Here is a 20,567-nt window from a genome sequence, read left to right on the forward strand (position 1 = left end):
TTCTCCACCTTCCCCTCACTGGCCTCCAATATGCCAACCATTCAGTTGTGATATATTGACATCAAAGTACTGAGCATAATGCACACAGAGTAAATCGATGGTTGGGGAATTGGGATCTTGGTTTAAATTGCATGACAAAAAAGGCAAAGCCCATCAGTAACAGACAGTGGGCTTCCCAATGAAGATGATGATATACTGCACTTAGGTGTGTGTTAGGGTTTATGTTCAGCCATTTACAGGGTGTGGTGCGTCCTTTAGACCGTCCAGTTATCAGCTAAAATATAGACTACATCTTGTAAAATATGCTGGACTGAACAACGCCACTGAGGAGTCCTGGGTGAAACAAATCATTCTGCAGTTAGGTTTTCAATATTCATGAGGTGCCAGGCCAAAGGCAATTTCACAAATGGCCACTCTGTGACTTTACATCTTGAAAGGACTGTGTCCAGAGAGGACATAATTTTACCTCAGACCAACATGTATATGTCATGCTGATAGGAAAGTCCCTATCTGATGGAAACTGGCCAAGCAAGTAGAAGGAAATAGTTAGGAATGACTTACATACTGCTAATTTACAAAAACAAAGTTTTCTCTTAGGTTAGGTCTAAGAAAATTATTTCGGGACATTTCAGAAATTAAGGTAAGTAAACAAAAATGTGTTAAGATATTTTTACATATCAAAGTGTGTAGATATATGTACAGATATGAAACAAAATCTGTCACTTGCATGTCAAATCAAAGAACACAGTTTTATGTGTTGACTTACTTGCATATCCCGTCTTCAGAGTCCTCAAGACCAAACCTCTCATCAAACCTCAGCTGGATCCTCATGTTACTGGTTGCCACAAGCCTCCAGACTAACACAATATTCCTTGGATAAGTGTGTGGGAAGTCTGGACTGTGGAGCATCCCGTCTCCAGACACTGTTAAGACTTTTTCCTGAGTGGAATCTTGCACTCCTGAAACAGACAAAAAAAGTTTTATTTATTTTGTGTTGAATGATAGTTTTATCAATGATTTAAAATAAACCTCTGCTATCCATCGTACTTGATTGATGAGAGCTTGAATTAGAAAAGAAGTTAGGGCCGTCATTTGGGGAAGAGTATATTAATCATAGTTGGGCAAGTATTTGTATAAAATGTTGACCAGGAGTCCAATATTAGCAGGCATGCCTTAACTATCTTATCTTTTTATTTCATTACACAGTTTAATTTAAGAAAGAACATTTGACTCCCACTCAGATGGCTAACCAAAGTGTTTATTTATACCATCAAACCTTGATTCAACTGAGTAAAAGGTCTGGATATATAGCAATACAGACTGGTGGGATGGATGGTCCAACAGAAGTAACAGACTGAACAGGAAGTACATTAAATCTTAACACAAAACACACATATGAAATAAAAAATGGCATTATTCTCTTCCTCTTGGCTTCCATGTGGTTTTGTCTTTGAAAGTGTGTTGTGACGGTTTCTCTGTAAATCAAAAAACATTAGCTGCCAAGCAGATTAATGACATTACACTCTTTTGGGTTTCACCAAGCATCTCTCATAAACCTATCAAAGCCGTCACTCGGACCAGTAGCTGTGGGGTTTTAATCACGGAGAAGAAGCTTGTCACTCATCTCCTGCAGGGCTTCAGGAGACCTTGTAACCTTCAGATAAACAATTGCCAGAATTCTCCCACCTGAGCCTTAACATTGATAACAACCTGAAGCAATGAGTGGAAGACAACTGGTAAAAATAATATGATCATTTCATCCATTACAGACACACACACACACCTCTCCTAAAGCCTCCCACTGTCCAAAGGGCATGCATGGTAGATTAATTAGCAATTCCAAATTAGTTGTGAACTCAATTGAGTATGGTTGTCTGTCTCTTCTGCCTTAGTCCTGCTGATAGATTGACAACAAGTCCACAGCGACCCCTGCTTCACAGCCAGTGTCACCCTGTAACCCTTTACATAGGAGTGAGTTTGAATAATTGATGAAAAGCACTAAAAAGGTATGTAGTAAATGTCATTAACCTGTTCGCTTTTATTTATTATATTGGTGAAAAACAGTTTTTTTTTATTATTGTTTACACAAGCCAACTAGTTTTTGGTAGTTAGTTGAAACAACTTCAGTGATTTGTCAAAAACAAAGCCTGTTCTTGCGCTGAATTAGATGCTTTTAAACACCAATACTAAAGGATTTTGCTTTATATTTTACAAACTGTACACAAAATAGTCCCCAGTGTATAACTTTGCATAAAAAGCTTGTTGAACCTCAACAACTTGAAGTTTTGATTTTTAAGAGTTCATGTGATGCATTTGTTACATTCCTGCACTGTTTACAATTCAGATAAGCTGCATCTATTTTTGTACCTTTTATGAGAATACTTTTGTTGAATGAATCAATCCAGTGCATTTACCTGAATGAGGAGCCAGAAGGGGTTTAATGAGCACAGATCCAGGGACTGTGCTCTTAGACGTTTCAGAATATTTTAAATGGATGTGTAACACTTTCCGCAGAGCAAAAATATACAAATTTATGCCTTGAACAAATTAGAAGTCTGCTTTATTTTTATTTTGACATGAATTTGATTTAAGGTTGCCACTTGCAACAGAAAGAAAAACACAGGCGGGTTAGATTTGTGCCATGTGCTCACTCTGTGCAATGTCAAAAAACAGCACTTCGATGGTTCCAAGAGCAACAGAAAGGTAAATAAAACCAACTTCTGCTTGTTCTTTCCTACATTCACAAAGTTGCTACACTTTACTGGCTTTCTCCTCAAGCTTTTCATTCACAAACAGCTCATATGTGATTATCAATGTCATTCACAAATTTAAAAAAAACTTTTGAAACAATGTTCACTATCTCAGAGACAAAGTTTGACAAAATTGGACATGCTGATGTTCTTCAATTTGTACAAGTTGTTCTTTCTGTTCTGTTTACTTAAAATATATCTTTTAAAACATTTTTAGCTGCTGTCTGATTGTAGTTGTAATTAGGGCAAAAGGGCAATAATATATTTGCATGTGTGTGTTTATTTGTTGTGATTTTAATGAAACTTGCAGAAAGTAATTACTGGATGTCCATGTACAACTGATTTACCTTTGAAGTCAATAAAAGTCAAATTCAAGATGGCTGCTACAGCTGCCACTTCAAATCAACTTTAGCCTACACAGAAATTGGTCAAATTTACAGATACTGAGCTAAAACTTTCTGCGGTAGTAGCTGAGAGCCATCCTCAACACAGTCTGAGCTCTAACACATCTCATCATCAAATGGCTTTCTGTTCACTTATATGTCTGTTTGGAACCTCCTAAAAAAGGTTTTGTATTTTCTGCTCAGGCACTGCTTCCTAAATTATTTTCACTAACAAGTCCCTTCATTTCTTTCACTTCTTTCTCTTACATCTTAGCTACCACCAGGAAGGATGTGAATAAGATATGAGTAAGTGACAGAAGGTTTGAATGATTAGAAACCTGGGAAATCTTTGGCTTCATTTATTCAGTCAGAATGTGTGCTACACCTGGGAATGTGAGATTTTTAAATGATGGCTGCAGATAAAAGTCTTTTAAAAACGTTACATATAGGTTTCCTTGCTCCTGTAAAATCCAGTTGTCTCCCTAATCTTTGTCTTGGGCAAGAAAGGAACACAATGTAGAGAAATTCAGTTGGCATAACGAAGAGCAACCTCTGACTCGGTCTTTTGAGACTCAGTCTGAACTTTTTGTTTAAAAAAAGAAACCTGCGATAAGGCCCCGGTTTTGCTGCTCTCTAATTGGCTGTCTGGTAAAACACATTTAATTTGTTTAAGCAGTGAGCAAAAGCAATAAGAGGAGGAGAAACAGTTAAGGAAGAAAAACCCAAGAAAGAGAAGGCCTTACTTTTAACAAGATAAAAGAACAAAATTGCTCCAAAGACAACTAGAGAATATTTTGTCATCAGGAAGAACAGTTCATGTCGTTGTGGACAACCACGAATGTAATATCACTTCTAAAATTACATTTAAATGTCAACATATGCTGACCAGTTTGATTAGCTTGCTTGTGGACTAATTGGAGCAGATGTTGCTACCTGTTGAAAGGTTAAAACGAGTCACATTCATAAGTGCACTAACATTTTTTATACACATTCATTACGTACTTGTCCAAGCACATCTGAATTGTGAAAAAAGATAAACATTTACTAATGTTTATAAGACTGCAATTCATGCAACTCTCAAAACCTTAATTCATGCTCAGTAAATCTAAAGCCTGGAGGGCCTGCTGCAGCTTGTTATAGTTGCTGAAGAACAATCAGTGTTAAGTGAAGGAATCAATAGGGGTAATTACAGTCAAATATAAGGCAAACTTTACTTTGCATTTCCTATTTTACATTGTCAGGTATTTCTTATATATAATCTGTAAGTTTACTTTATTTTAGTTTAGTTTTTATTATTAGAAAAGTGATTAACTAACAAACTGGATTTTACTAAAATGTTACAAATTTCTACTTTTTTTGGTAAAAAAAGAAAAAAAAAGTTTAATTAAAAAAAAAGACATGGCAAAAAAAGAATAATTTCTTCTCATTAGATTTATACTTTGATGTTTTCATTTTGGCTTGGTGTCGAGCCAGGTGGGAACAGACTGAATGACGGTAAGCCAGATGCAAAGAAAAACAAAGCCCAGGCATGACTCCTTGATGAAAAGACTCTTTCATAACCATGCAAAGAGTTTGGCCTCAAGTGAAAACAACCTCACCAAAAAGCAGGCTACTGTCTTTGCAGAATAAATTATGCTCTCCTTTAGGCCGGAAAACAAAAATACAAAAACTGAACTTTGCATTAAACAAATTGTTTCTACAAAAGGTTTAATAAAAGCATGATACTATACAAAGTAATCAACTTATTTTGTTTTAATTTTGCTGTCAATATCTTTTTGATATGTCCCCCCCNCAGTGCAAGAAGTTACAACATAGTTGATTTGATTGACTGCCTTTATATTCTTTGCTTGGTTGAGGAGGAAACAAGCCCATAGCTTTCATATAATTAAAACTTGGCACTCCATCACAATGACATGTTTTTAATTATATCCCCATTACTGCTGACGCTAAAAAAACACTCATAAAGTGTACCCTGAATAATGTGAGAATGTATATCTGAGGTTTTAATGCATGTTGCAGAATGGTATTACAAAAGTTGTCAGAAATGTACTTTTTCATCAGAATGTCATTTTTGTTGTATTGCGTAAAACGTATGTTGCTTAATATTCTAAATTTGTGACAAAGTGACAAAGTCAAAGTCCTGCATGTTTTCCTTGTTTCCTGCTCCAACACACCTGATTCAGGGGTTAAATTACCTCTTCATGTTCTGCAGAAGCCTGTTAATGACACACTGATTCAAATCAGGTGTGTTGGAGCAGAGAAACAAGTAAAATATGCAGGATGGTGGCTCTCAAGGACCAGGGTTGCCTACCCTTGACGTAAAGCATTAAGTTTGGATCAAAAGTATTTTAGATATCTTTATGGACTCCTCCATACTAAATCTATAGTCTGCTAATATGATGCATAATCCTGACAGTCATCTTAACTGCAGAAGCTCTGGGAACGATATGTTTTCATTCATCTTTGGTTCAGCTCACTGTGCATGAAGCTCAAGAATGTGCTACTCAAGACATTCTTGACTGAGGATCTTTTGTTCAGTTGCATCAGAGCAGAAAGTCCTTAGGAGTGACCTCCTTCAGATCTGCAAAAAACCAACACTGATTAAAGGGAAGACTTTTGATTTTATGTTTCTGCCTTTCGCGCTTCTTTCTTCTCAAGCTTCACACTGATAGCCCCCCCACCCCCAGCCTTTGATTTATCCTCAGTCCACTGTAAAATGCTCAGACACGCGAGCACTCAGGCTAGATTCTGGGTGTAACTTGAATATGACCTCACTCTTAGGGTTAACCAGTGTCATCTAATGATCAGAGGCGCAGTCCCCTCGAGTGAATTACCTCAAACATGACTTTTCCTTGACCTACTTTTTTCCCCGTGTGAGGAAAGTAGAGCCAACTATTAAGGGAGGAAGTGACTCTGAATAAATACGAGCCTATACAGTGCAGTCATTGTGCTTTGTTCACACGTTAGTGGCTGAACCAACCGTGCTGTTAAACATTAACCTTTCCCCTGCCAAAACAAAACTGGAATGTGCACGCTGAGAACCACAGATATGTGCACACTGTTGCATTAGTGCACCCTGAATCACTGCTAATATTAGTGGCGACAAACATGTTTATTGCCCAACAATTATAAAGGCTGTGGATACACACAAACAGTATGCACCAAAACACAATGACATGCTTGCATGCTTTGTTAAATGAAACATTTAAGCTTTAGATACTAGCTTGAAGCAAAGATTAACTGATAACAAGCTCTTTGCCCAGACTGTTTATAAACAAGTCAACAGGACAATGAAAAAGATCAAACATGACTTAAATTAGGCAAATAAAATTCATATTCCATGATACTATATTCAAATACTTAATAATGGTGATGCGTTACTGTGTTGATGCAAAGCTTTAGAGTTACTGCTAGACACCTTTTAGTTTAAAACGCTGGCATAAAATCTTCCAATGCTAATAAGAAATAGGTTTTGGTCAAACCTTGTGAATGACGTTAATGCATAACCCAATCAGAATAAGAACCATTGCTGTCATTACACCAAAAATACAACCAAACCATATGCAGTCCCTTTCAATGCAAAGGAAGTAATTTAAGTATCTTGCAAGACATTATTTATGTACAAACATTAAAAAAATGAGAATTACTAGTAAAAAAGAACAGTATTTGTGTGTGTGTTGTAGAAGCACCTCCGATGATAATGTTCTATTTATGTTCTATTTTTCTAAAGCTGCAGATAAGCAAATACACACATACTAGCAAAAATACTATCGCCGCTTTGCCTTCCACAGCAGGCTTTAATTATGTGGCATATTGAATAGAACAATAAAGCAAACATAACTTTTGCTTTCCTCAACCTGAAAAAGCAGTAAAATGTGATTCCACATTCTTAAAGTATGAGGTTACACTAATAAGTGAAAAACTTCCCAAATCAGTTTATATTGGTCTTGAGGTTTATATTAGTGGTAAGTTAGTTCAAGTATTATTTTCACACATGACGAGCTAAAGATTTGTCCATCTCTGTGCAGTGTTTTCATCCTGCAGCTACGCGGATCGTAACTAACTGCTAAAGACAGCTATTTCCTGTGTGGTAATTGACAGCCATGTCAGTGTGACACCAAATCCAAATTGCTTTTAATTTTAGCGCTGCTACTCTTTGATGAAAATGAAGGGAAGGCCATGAGCGGACCTGCTGCTGAAAGCCCCTTTGGTCAGATGGTGAACAAAGAATTTTCTTCTTTTACGAGTGTTTATTTCAGCCTTGATGTAATCAATCCAGCATCTGCAGCTTATTAAGGCCACGCAGTGGATACTGCAGGTGCTGTAAATTCCAAACCATGCTTGGGGTATTTATTGCTTTGGGGTTTACAGTGGGTCAAGTGAAAGGGAGACTGAAACACACCATGGGAATCTTATACCATTAAAAAATAATTTGGCTGCATGGGACCCTTCCTGTAGCTAATTTATCTGTCTGGCATAGGGCCCTGAGTATTTAACTGAAGGAAGAGTGTAACATGCTTGACTCTCAAAATGTCTGCAAATGTTGTCAAATAAATATAATAATCAAAAATAATCAAATGACCAAAAATGTGCTCAGTGAATGACAGCACATTGTGTCCATATATATTGTAGTATGTTTGTTTTATTTGATGTTCTGCATATAAAAATGTATTTTGTTTGATAGACAGTCTGACAATAATAAATAACTAAAAAAACTATATGAATCAGTTCACTAATATGCAAGGATATTAATAATTAGTGGTCATATTAAACCAGAAAAAAGTCACTAAAATACAAAGTACTATCAAAAAACAAAAACATTCTATGTAACAAAAAAAGTTGTTTGATTATTTTTCCTAACTTAATATTTCAGACATTTAAGCAGATATGAGTTAAATAAAAGAATCACATAAAAATGAGAAACTCTGGTTTATTGAAGGGGAGAACAGTGTGTTACTCAGACTGTGGAAGATAAATCGAGTAACAATGATTTACTGAGACTCGTGAGTATCCATTAAGTACAGATTTCCAAAACCTTATCCTAATAGTTTGGGGGTTTAACAGTCTCCTGTTTCTGTCACTTTTTTTTTAAACTTCCTAAATCTCAAGCTATGTCATCCAGAGATGAGCAATTATGACCCGTGAAAGAAGTAGTGTGTGTGTATCTGTGTGCGTGTGGGAGTGTTATATGCAAATGTATAAATACCAAATTTGTAAGGACTAAATCCCATAGTTTTTGCTGTGCCAACAAAAAACAATATTTTATTAATCCTCTGCAATGTACAACTGTAATTCTGCTGTTTGCATGATGTTCTTTAACAGAGACCAGACCAGTAACTCCTGAGGAGTAATAAGAAGTGGGCGGGAGAGGGGTTCATAATCTGTCCTGAAACAGTTTTGCAGGATGGATCATTTCCAGCAGAGCTACTGCACAGAAAGGTCATCTGAGTGGGGGGCAGTTATGGGGTCAAAACCGGCCAAGAGAAGGGGAGACATCTGTTCGCACCTGCTGCAGAGGCAAAAGAAAACATCTGCAGATCAGATCAGATGGCCCAACCTGATACCCCTGGATGCTGAGTGTGTGTCTGCAGATGCAAGACTGTGTATATGTCATCATGCACACCACACACACTTTTCACAAGCTTGAACATATGAGCAATTGTATTTTATGTGCAACGTGCATTTTATGGGAATAAAAAGATATGACATGCAAAAGAATATTTAAATTATTTTATTTATTAGTCATTGTGTAAAAAAATCTGAATAAATGAAGTTATTTCTGATAAGCTTAAAACACATGTTAATGTTCTAAAATAACACACTATAAAAAAGATTAAATAAAAAGAAGATCTGTGTAAACCTCAGAGTATTACACTGACATGAGTTTATAATCCATCTGAGATAAAAAAAAAAACAGATTAAGTTCATATTTATGAGTAATCAATCTAAGACTACAGCTGCTGGATATCAATCAAAATCCAAAGCAGCGTTCAGTAAATTCTTATTCAAAAATAAACTATGTTTACTAACAGTTAAGTAAAACTGCTGTAAGTCCTTGAGTCAGTGATGGGTCTAACTTCCATAATGACTATGAAACATATCCTCAAAGCGTTATCCGAGAAGTGATTACAAATTGTGATAAGATTTTCCGAAGCCAGCTGCAGGCTGTTAATGAAAGCAAATGCATGGAAGTGTGAAAGGCAGACACACCAAAACTGAACTGAAGACCCTTAACCCCCTCAGGCTTTGGGCCCATTTAGCACAGCGACTAAAACTCATCATCACCCAGCACCTCTCCTCATATTACAATGCCTTCCCACCCCTCCATGATTCTTCTTAGCCTCTAATTAGTGCCCACAGTTGTGTTTGGCATTTGGGAAATGCAAGATTGAGTGTCACTCTTTTAAGCGCAGCCATCTATTTGTGTTGGCTCTCAGAAATTCAGTGTCTGGACCTCTAAGCCTGCTTTCAGACACAATATCAGCTCAAACAATCTATTTCTTTTAGATCATTAAACGAAGAACACACAGTTTCAGGTTGGTAAAATGGTAATACTTATATTACTTTGTGAAGTGACAAAAAGCATGCATTAAAATATCTTATAATAAAAGAGGGAAATCAATAATACAATCAAGGCTTTAGAATACCATATTGACAAGTAAACCATAGCACAGAAACAAAATAAAACGAATGCAGAATGCCCCAAATCAAACATCAAATTAAGTAATATTGTAATAACAACGTACAACAAAAGCAAAAAGAAAGAAGAAAAAAATTTGAGGCTGTGAAATCCAGACTCCAGGGGACCGTCCTGAGCTCCCCTTCTGGCTGGAAACCATGTGTTGACAGATGAACCACATCTTTTTTAAACTTCTGCTCACAGCTGTGGATGGCAGCTCCAGGCTGCTTTGTAGTCACATCTGTAAGCTGGACAGCTGGATATTTGGAGAAAATTACAGTTTGATCTGTGGCAAGCCAGACCGGAGCACAGCTAGTCACACCAGATTCAAACACTGCAATTAGGAATGATCAAAGATCCAGTTTTTGCCATGAACAAAACTGAGAGGATTTGTAGCTGATCACAAACCAGTTGACTTCCAGAAAAAAACAATAAAAACTGTTAGAAATTGAATAGTTTGGTTTCTGCTCACTCCAGATCACATATCTGTCAGCAGAGGTTTCACTGGAACTCACAAAATGACACCAGTCACCCTGAGTTAGTGTTACCTCCCCCATTTTTCTCTTCTTGTCTCGTTACTTGAATAAAATCTAAACTCATCACATTGCAGACACCAATGTGATGTTAACAGCAAACTGCTCACAACTCCACAAAATAAATAAAGAAAAAAAGCAATTCAAGTCAATTTGAACTATTTGAATCATACATCTGAAATCTGAGAATAACTAAATTCAAAGCAGCGAACCAGGGGACAAGCGAGACATTATTTGAATCATTTAAAATCAACTTTAAAATGAAACTATCATTTTCTTGGCTCTGCCTCTAGAGACAAATTGACTTGTTTAACCATGATGCTCTGGCTCTCTAATTACTGCCCACCCAACCAGGCCTTCTTAACCTTTGGGTCCAGCTGTCAGGTGCAGATGGGCTCCAATTCCGAATGCAGGGAATGAATTTATGTACAACTGTTTCATTTCCTGTAACACTCTGCTCTCGCTTGGATGAATACAAACTGCTGGATAACCACTGCAGTCAAAACTGGTGAAAAAACAAGAAAGCATGTTGCTAAAAAACACCTGCAAAATGCAAACCAATGGCCCTCCTTGTCAAAATATTGCTTAGTTCAACAATTCAGCAATCAGTCTGTAGTTTTCCAATATAACCACAAAAAGAACAACTTTTGTCAAATAAACTTCAGTACGAACTGCTGAACGGCATACTTTTTGCTAAACCAAGCAAATATTTAGAGCTCAGTAGCAATTTGAGGGATAGAAAAAAGAGAAATTTTAAGTTTTTGTGAGATTTTTCTGCATGCGTGGGCAGTGAGTTAAAGTTGGCAGGTTAGTTCCAATACTAATAGGCCGGATCCCCACACATCTATTAATTTAAGGGTTCCTGAGGATTTGTTCAGTAACCACTGTGGCAGGGTTCTTCAAAGACATACAGAGAAGTGTGGTTTTTCTGCTGTCATGGCCACTTTACAGCAGTCTTATTAAGGATAAATACTATGAAGTCATAAGAACATTACATCATACTATGACATGCAATCTTTTTAATGTGTTTCACATCATTTATTACCATTTGAACAAAGTACTTTCTTGATGTCATGCTCTGATGAAATCTGAAGATATATTAAATTTGTAAATGCATAAAATGAAACACTATAGAATATTAATACCACAAAACACCACACAGTAAACTGTTCTCATAATTCATAGTTTCCATGATGGAAATGCTTGTGGAACCTGGTCATAGTAACAATTTATTCTCAAATCAGTAAAACAAATAAAAGGAGACTTGAAGAATCTTCAAGACATGAAATTATGATCTGAAAATTATGCAAAAAAAAAAAGACTGCAAGTGTTGCTAAAATCGCAGCAGCTCTGCAGCAAAGTCACAAATAAAATGTTCAATGTATGGCCACAGCTATTTCTAACACAGCCTTTGCTTTAACTCTAGTTCATATGACAGAATGGATTTGCTCCTGATACAGATTCTTAAAATGGGGCAAATTTAATATTTGCTCCATTTTAAAACTTGATTAAAGAGTACAATTGAGTCATTCAGGATCTACTCTCAAACAGAAGGTAGATTTAAATCCATGAATCCCTCATTTTCCCTTCTTATTAGAGAGATTGCTTCAAAAATGAACAATCAAAGCATCTAGATTACCTATTTATCAGGTTATTGAACGCCCATCTGTCCAGTGACTGAAAAGGCCTCCAAGAACTCCATTCAACCCACTTTAACATAAAGAAAAATTCTCAATTATCATTGTAATTTGGCTTCTAACATAACCTCACAGCTCAGTGAAATTTGTGAGACAGAACCATAAATAACTGCTGAAAACATTCGGCAAAGTGCTCATTTTATCTCTGGAAGCAGTGACTAATATCCAAGATGGACTCTCTGAACAATAGTTGCATAATTATCTCTTGAGACAAATGGTCACAAAACAAATGCTTCTCCCTTCTATAAAACTGTACATCTGGGAAATGATTCTTCACAACAAATCATATAGAACTTTCTCAAGTGACAAATTGCTCAATACGGTTAAAAGCAACAACAACAACAACGCCTGGTGACTGGGATGTCCTGCAGAGTTTCACAGAAATACAAAATGATCAAGTCTTTGGGTGAATGAATGAAGCAAAAGAAAATGATTATTCATGATTAGAAAATCCAATATTTATTAACATATAAACAAGTGAAATAAGTATTAAACCTTTTAATAGGAAATAATAAGTTTTATATTATTATTTTTAGTACATATTCCTTCAGATATTTTACAGCTCATATAGTCTTCCTAAGGTCTTAAAGTTGTGAATTTATCTATCAAGTCACATTCAGAGTAACTAAATCTCATATTGGAAGTAAATGTTTTGATTAATTTTCTTCATTGTCTTGCAATTTGAGGGTATGTTAAAATAACTGTCCACTTTAGCTTTCTCAAGAAAAGACTTTTCTTTATTTAAAATGTACTTTTCAAATTACTCTTAATCTAATAAATGAATTATTAAATAAAATACATGATGCTCTTATGAATGTTCTTTAAGGAAAACACAAACTGTTTTATAGTTTTCAAATACAATGTATAAATCTCAAAATGTAAAACATTTTGTAGCCAAATCAGTGCAAACTTATACTGGAACAATTTACATTTAGATTATTTATGATCAGAGCAAATAAGTCTGAGATTTGCCTAAAAAAAGAATCCATCACCACCACGCTCCTGCATCAAAAGCTGCTCATTCTGACAATAAACCAAGCCAGCTCAGTGACCCGCTTCAAGCTGCTGCTAATCCTGTCAACAGGTGTGCAGGCAGACAAAGTGCTGAACAAACTCATGTGTCAAGAGAGAAGTGAAAGACAGATTTTGACAAACAGAGCTGCACATTAAAGATTATCATTGGTGTCTCATTAGCTGCTGTGGTTCCGGGACATTTTTTCTCTTGTTTGTAAAAGACCTAATTAGAGGCAGCTGATGAGATGAAAGATGTAAAGTACGGATCAAAAGAAAAGAAGGAGGAGGAAGTATTTTCTTTTCAGAGCCCTTCTCTTTTTGTAGAGTCTCTTTCTTTCAGCATTAAACAGTTTGAAGCTACTCTTCAAGCAAGCTGTCCCCACAAACCTTTATTGTAAAAAATATTATTATGTATAAAATAAATCCAGATATTTTGCTTAAGTTGCCAAACAAGTGTCTTCATCCATCAGTTTCCTATACCTGCTTGATTCTGTTCAGCCTTGGACAGGCTGCCAGTCCATCACTGGGAGAACACAGAGATGATCATCTGTCCACAGTACATCCACACACTCCTACAAAGAAGCCATTTCGAATTACAAAGCAACCTAAAATGCATGTTTTTGGACTAAGGAAGAAAACCCTGAATGCACAGGAAAGAACATGTAACTCCACACAGAACAGCTCCAGCCGGGAGTTTAACCCAAAACCTCTGCCTTAGTGTTAATTGTGTTCAGGGGAGGCTAATGGCTAGGGTCTGTTGTTTTCAAGCTTTTAAAACAAGTTTTTCTCAAAAACGACATACCAATGTGAAAGAACACTTTTTAAACTTTTACATGACACTGTTTGGCTTGCTATTATCCTAACCTGAATGAAGATTTTGCCTCTTTCTCTATGACCGATGCCACATAAGGTACTAACTACTGCTAACTATTTGTCAGAACATCACTTTAAAAAGCCCGGACTATCCCTTTAACTGCAAGAACAAAACCCCTAATCTCTTTAAAACACTGGGTATTTTTAGGCATTTCGTGTGGCAACAGAAACTCACACTGTGTACCAACACATGAAACACTGACAAAAAGACAGTATCACTTCTTACATAGCCAACTAAATACCAAGTAACAAAACCAAACAAGAAATGTTTGTCTAACTGAAAGGGAATCAGTGCATGAATGAAAAAATGTATTTTCCAGTAAGTCAGTCAGTCAGTTTTGCCAAGCAACTCCTCACACTGTACAAGGACATCAGCTCTTTATGCTGCTACATGGTGACAGATTTATACTCTTCCCAAGTTTATTCACTGTGCAACTGTAAATGCAGTGGAAAACGCTAAGCCCAGATTTCCAATAAAATGCATCTTGTTGTTTTTGTAATATGCTTTTGCAAACTAAACACAGATAAATAAAAGCCTATCTTTCCTTGTTAGAATGCATATTGCCTGCTGCCTTTCGTGACGAGTTTTAAACTAAGATTATTTTATGATTAGAAGAGGCAGAGTTATGGCTGTGTTGGTCAAATCATTGTAAATGAAGTTGTGAGCAGTCTCATGTGAGGTCTTGCAGGATCACACACTGTCAGTGTGTGTGTTGAGGATGAAACTGTAGAATTAATTAAGTTGGATTCATTTAAATTTTTGCTAATGTTGATAAACTGTGGCGTAATCTTGAATTAGTGCGACTCTAAAAGTTAATCAGTTGTAGACGAACTTTCTGCAAATGTCAACAAAATCCATCCAGTGGTTCATGAGATATTTCTCTAACAGACATACAGTGCTATATCTCTAACGATTAGTGACAAAACTTTTGGCAAAGACTTTGTTCAATGTGTAAAGCTCAAGGTAGGTGTTGGAAATGACTGTCAGCTACTACCTCACCAAATTCTATATCAATATGTGCAAAATTGGCAACATGATAGTAATTTTTGTGCTTGCTAAAGTGAGTTAGCTGTGTTGATGAATTGTGCTGAATCGAGAAGCTAATCAGCTGTTAATTTGTACCTATTGATTACTTTCTGAAATTTTCTTTAACATTCGTCTAATAGTTAATGATTTTTCTCCTAACAGATAGAGTTGACTGCATTAAATAATGGCAAAGTTTTAAAAACAGGTATCACATCATCAATTAGCTCTTGAAATATAAGTTGGTGATGACTTGCAGCTTCTACCAAACTTTAGCTCAATAATTATACAGTCTCCTAAGTTATAGCCATTTGTCTCGTGTTTTCTCAGGCTGCTTAGCAATGGCAGGCACACACACAAACAAAAACTTTCACTTTCACCTTCAGCAGCAAAGCATAATAAATGTAGGCATGTGGCCACTGTTACTCCTAACATTGCTCGATGCCTTTTTGTGGTAATGACAACAGAGTAAAAACTCTGATTAACAGTTGCAGAAACCTCTAAGTGATGGACCGTAAAGCTGTAGCTCAAACATAAAACGATTGCCAGCATCATTTCGTAATCCTGAACAAACCGCAAGAGAAGTACTATCAGTCTTGATCCATCAAATGAAGATTGCTGCCGTTTCTGCTATGCCTGCAGACTGCTACACACTTAATATGCCGGGACACACAGTTGGTGAAATAACTTGAGTCAGTCATAGGGCCTAATAGCTAATGTGCATTTTCGTTCCAGCTGGGCTGTAGAAATGGATACCGTCCCAAGGGAAGCAAAGTGTAAGCATTCTGTGGAAGAGCACATCCAGCAGGCTCGGAAAACTTATTTGTGCTTTGGGAAAAGCCATACATTCTCAAAATAGTGTGTGTGATTGGGTTACCGGCTATGTATGCCACTGGCATAAAGTCATATATCACATCTCACCATGTGCTAGGTGACATAATCCAACCAGCATGAGAAGCCACAGTGCTGGTGATTACTGTGGCAGGTGTGTGTGTGTGTGTGTGTGTGTGCGCTTTTTATTTTAACACCTAAATGCATCAGACCTGGCATATTTCACTTTTCCATTTAATAGTTACTGGTTCTATTCTCTCTCTCCAATCCAAAACCACATAAAGAAGACACAGAGGCGGTTTAATTTTTATCGACATGCATGTCGTGTAAATTCAAACTGCAGGTGTTTCAGGTGAAATGAAACAATAAACACTGCAGTGATTAAAATTTTAGAGATGTTTTTTCTTTAAGATGTGTCATATGTAAAATAAAAAGCGGCAATAATGTTTCTGCCAGTGACTGTGTGTGTGTGTTTGTTTACATTTTTAACAAATTTGAATGAAACTCTGAGGAGGAAATCACCAGATGTTCATCTACAACTGATTCACTTTTGAAGTCTATGAAATTCAAGATGGCCACCACAGCCAACTAACATTATAAATCACTAAAATGGCTATAACTCAGTCAAATTTACAGATATGGAGCTGAAACTGGGTGTGGGTGGAGCTAAGAGTTATCACCAATCTGTACTTTGAGAGCAAACTGAACATGTGAGATCCATTCATCCATTTTCTTTTACCTGCTTTTCCTTTCTATCAAAGTCAACACTGTCCGTCTGTTAGCAAACAACTCCCTGAACAACTGGAAAAATGCTATTGAAACTTTTAGAAAGTAATCATTTAGACACACATCAGTAACTGATTCAGTTTTGTTGAAGTCAACCTGATTCAAGATGGCTGCCACAGTCAACTAATCTTAGAAAACACATGGACAACTATACCCCATGGCTAAATTAACCAATATCAAGATAAAAATATAAGTGATAGTAGCTGCGAGTCATCCTCAACACATACTTTAAATATTAACACAACTCGCAAGTTCTCACACTACTGCATGAGATTTCACCTAACATTTTACAGTGTTTGACCCAAACAGTTAACACGCTGTCATTTCTCATTAGACGATCAAGACGATTATAGTTTACCACTCTGACATAAAATGCAACAGGCAACATGCATTTCCATTAATTCCTTAATAAATAATGTTTAAGTCAAGTCAGACTTGTGCAAATGCTAAATAAATACAAAACAGCACTGAAAAAAAAGCCAAACTATAAATTAGTGGTAGGCAAAGCCATCCTTAATGTATGTGTTACAATTAGAAATAAAAAGCATCCCTCCAATCGCTATATAATCAACACTTTATCATTATGGGTAAAAGGTTAAAATAAATTTGATTTACAGCAACCAAAAGGTAATGAAGCGGAGCGCAGTGTGCACATCACTGATGACTGTTTTTTTAAGCTGCTAATGCAAAGAAATTAAGTCTAATAGTTTCTGCCAACATGTAAACATCAACTTACTGAGAAGGTGAGCAGAAATACAACCACTCAAGTATAAAACGACATTTGGCAGAGCAAGCAGACATAAATATGACAACATTTTTGACCTGACAAATACCACCATTGTAACGACCCTGGAAACTGTCAAATAATTAAAATCTGATCAGGGGTAGAGGTAGTGCTGCTTTACTGTAGGTTTGTATCAATAGAAAATAAAATATGTTCTACATTTTAATTAAGGACTATTACAAAGACCAATCAGTTCTTTCAACTGGGCACGTATCCAGCACACAGATTATGTCTGGGCTCAAATTTACTGTTAAAATTTATTCTCTTCTGCTCTCTGTGTGTTTTATAAACAGTATGAGGCTCGTCACACATCACTTAATTTCACTGCAGCTTTCTAAAATTAGCACACTTAATGATGGAGCTTGATAACCCTGAAATGTCTCTGCTGCATCAAATGAACCGAGTGGCTGTTTTACACATGATGGATTTTTCATATGATAATGAGGAGGAAGGGAGCAATGGTGACGGGAAACACTTCACTTTTCTTCTGCTACAATTTCAGTCTGTAAACGGTGACGTCTGAAGCGCTGGAGCACTTGTCATCAAACAATGGGGGTTCAATGTTTACATCTTTTTTTAAAAAATGCAAATGACATTAAGAACATATAACTGCATCCATCAAATGCAAGTGCAATTAAATTTCCTGATGTGAATTTTAATTTCTTGTGGAAAAATATGAGCAATACCTCTGCAACTTTTTTGTTTTCTCTTTTTAAGTCTTGAAATTTATTCTTACACTCCACCTTTAACTTTCTTTTAATATATCTAACTCATTTTTCTGAACCTAACTTGTGGAAAATGCAACAAGAATTCCAGTTTACCTGAACTGTAATGTATTTTTGTGACTTCTAATCTTGTTTTGTTTTGTCTTATTCTATCTTGCCCTATCTTGTTTTATCTTAACAAATCTTGGCTTATCTAATCTTGATTTAGTTTATGTTGTTTTATCTAATCTTGATTTACTTTAGCTGATTGCGTTTTGTCTCATCTTGTCTTGATTTATCTTATCCTATTTTATCTTGTCTTCTCTTGTCTTGTCCTAATAGGCTTTATGGTTTACCTGGTTGTTTTATAAAGTTTTTAGCACTTGTAATAAATCTAATTAATTTTTACAAATCAATTACGGGCAACAGGTTACAATATGAACAGTTGTTTTTACAATTTGCCAGTTATACAGAGTTATGTCTCATTCACCACGTATCAGCCTATTACAGGAGAGAAAATTATAAAAACATGTTTGAGCAGAAATAAATTGAGACAATTTGAAGTGAATCAAAAGAAAAGAATGTCTAGCATGCAGGATATTAAACAATGATTTATCAACAACATGAAGCAGTCTATAGCAAGTTAGCTCAGACAGTGTAGCCATTTTAGAAGAATTTATTTGCTAAGAAGAAATCAAAGGTTCTTAGTTCTTTTTTATGTTTTGTTAATATTTGAAATAAAACAATGTGGCACTGTAATGTTTAATTATAGAAGACAACACTGAACTCCTCAGCACTTTTTTTGTCCTTCTTTACATCAATCAACTGCAGGACATGCCTGTAAAGCCCATTGAACTAAAGAGCAGAAGCACTTCAGGACATCTAAAATGCATTTCTCTTGGAGGTAATGACATCTACAATGCACCGCAAATATGCCCAGCAGAGACAGTAATCAAGATCAACTCACAACACTGCCAAGATTAAATTATCTGAAATACCTGTTGTAATAAAAATATCAGTGCTTACAGAAGAACAACTAGCCTCTGTTAAAAAGACAGAGCCATATTGGCAAGGTTTCACACTCTCACTGCCTTAAGCTGGTTAAAACGTTTCATCAATAGATGCTACTGTTTTTGAAGATCTGTTGCAACAAGAGAGATAATGATTTATGCCAGCATATAAAGGTCATCAAAACAAGCAAATGCTCCGATCTGCACTTTGGGATAATATTGCATTTTTTTTTATATTTACATGTACAAAGCAAGCACATTTTTACATTCTGCATTTTTATTAATCATGAAGCAAATGCAACCAGTTTAAATTTTGGTGCAGAATAAATAGAAATTGTGTGTTCAGTGCAACATTCAGGATTATCTATTGCAGTTTGGGCTTCATTATTATTATTAATTTTTAAAGAATTGAATTATGAAAATGAGAACTGTTACTTTTTGAAAACTTTAAAAGGAACAATTTATTTTTAAAGATCCTGTTTGCATGCCTCTCCTTTTCTCTGCAATGCATCAACATGTATCGGTAAAAAAAGTGCTACAAAAAGGCACTGTTTACTTTACTTCTGCATCCCACTTTAGAAAATAATCTATTTTAACATATATTAAGTTATTTTTAAACTTTTAATTCTATCTATTATGCTAAGCTATTTGAAAAATACTGTAATGTGGGAGTTTTTTAACTTTATAATTGATTTAACATTACTCAACTCAATGAAACTTCTCATCTCCTCTCTTAAATCCATTAAAGTAGCATATTGCCTGCATACTTACAAGCTAAAGGTTTATACAAAGGTCTAATACTATCTGTTAGTGCTCAGAGTATGTGTTGGGAACGACTCTCAGCTACTACCACATCAAATTTGAGCATAATATCTGTAAAACTGACTTCATGTGTTTGTTAGGGTCAATTAGTTGTGACGGACATCTTGAATGAGATTGACTCCAAAAGTAAACTGGTTGTAGATGTACATCTGATGGCTACTTTCTGAGAGTTTCATTAAAATCTCCCTAGTGGTTCATAAGATTATGCATATAGGACTGTCAGGCCATGGGGGTCAAAGGGCGAGCCAAAAATTACATATATAGGAGGGGACACTATCACCATTGGACCTGTTAAGGGAGCACCTCTGCAGGTTAGACTTCTGACTCAGCTCCCTTAAAAACTCTTGATTTGGGACAGTCTTAGGGCTGGCTGCCTAAAACGACAAACAGCAGGCGGTGGCATGCTTTGCTTGCCAAATACAGCACTGCATGTTCAAATAGTGCTGACAGGGGAAAGATAGATACGTTTATCCAGGGTCCCTTATACCCTTTAGTGAGATTTTGAGGGTAAAATGTACAAAAAACTTGCCTGCATTTGATAATCTGTACCAGTGCAGGAGAGTAGTAAAGATTCCTTAGATGGATTTTAGTTTTTGTATTTATATTAAAAGTTTAAATGGGGAGTAGCCACTATTCTTCTTAAAGTAGAATTTATATTCTCTTCCTTGAGAAAACAT

At 36.0% G+C, this 20,567-nt stretch overlaps 1 protein-coding gene across 1 annotated transcript in view; it reads right to left on the minus strand.

Annotated features, from left to right (window-relative positions):
- The window catches only part of pdgfc (platelet derived growth factor c), a 39,892-nt gene that overhangs the window by 12,802 nt on the left and 6,523 nt on the right, over positions 1 to 20,567 (minus strand). Inside the window, exon 2 of the mRNA XM_017417414.3 lies at positions 767 to 959. Coding sequence (XP_017272903.1) covers positions 767 to 959 — 193 coding nt within the window. The remainder of the gene's footprint in view (positions 1 to 766; positions 960 to 20,567) is intronic.

Source organism: Kryptolebias marmoratus, linkage group LG9, assembly GCF_001649575.2.
Source record: "Kryptolebias marmoratus isolate JLee-2015 linkage group LG9, ASM164957v2, whole genome shotgun sequence".
NCBI lineage: Eukaryota > Metazoa > Chordata > Actinopteri > Cyprinodontiformes > Rivulidae > Kryptolebias > Kryptolebias marmoratus.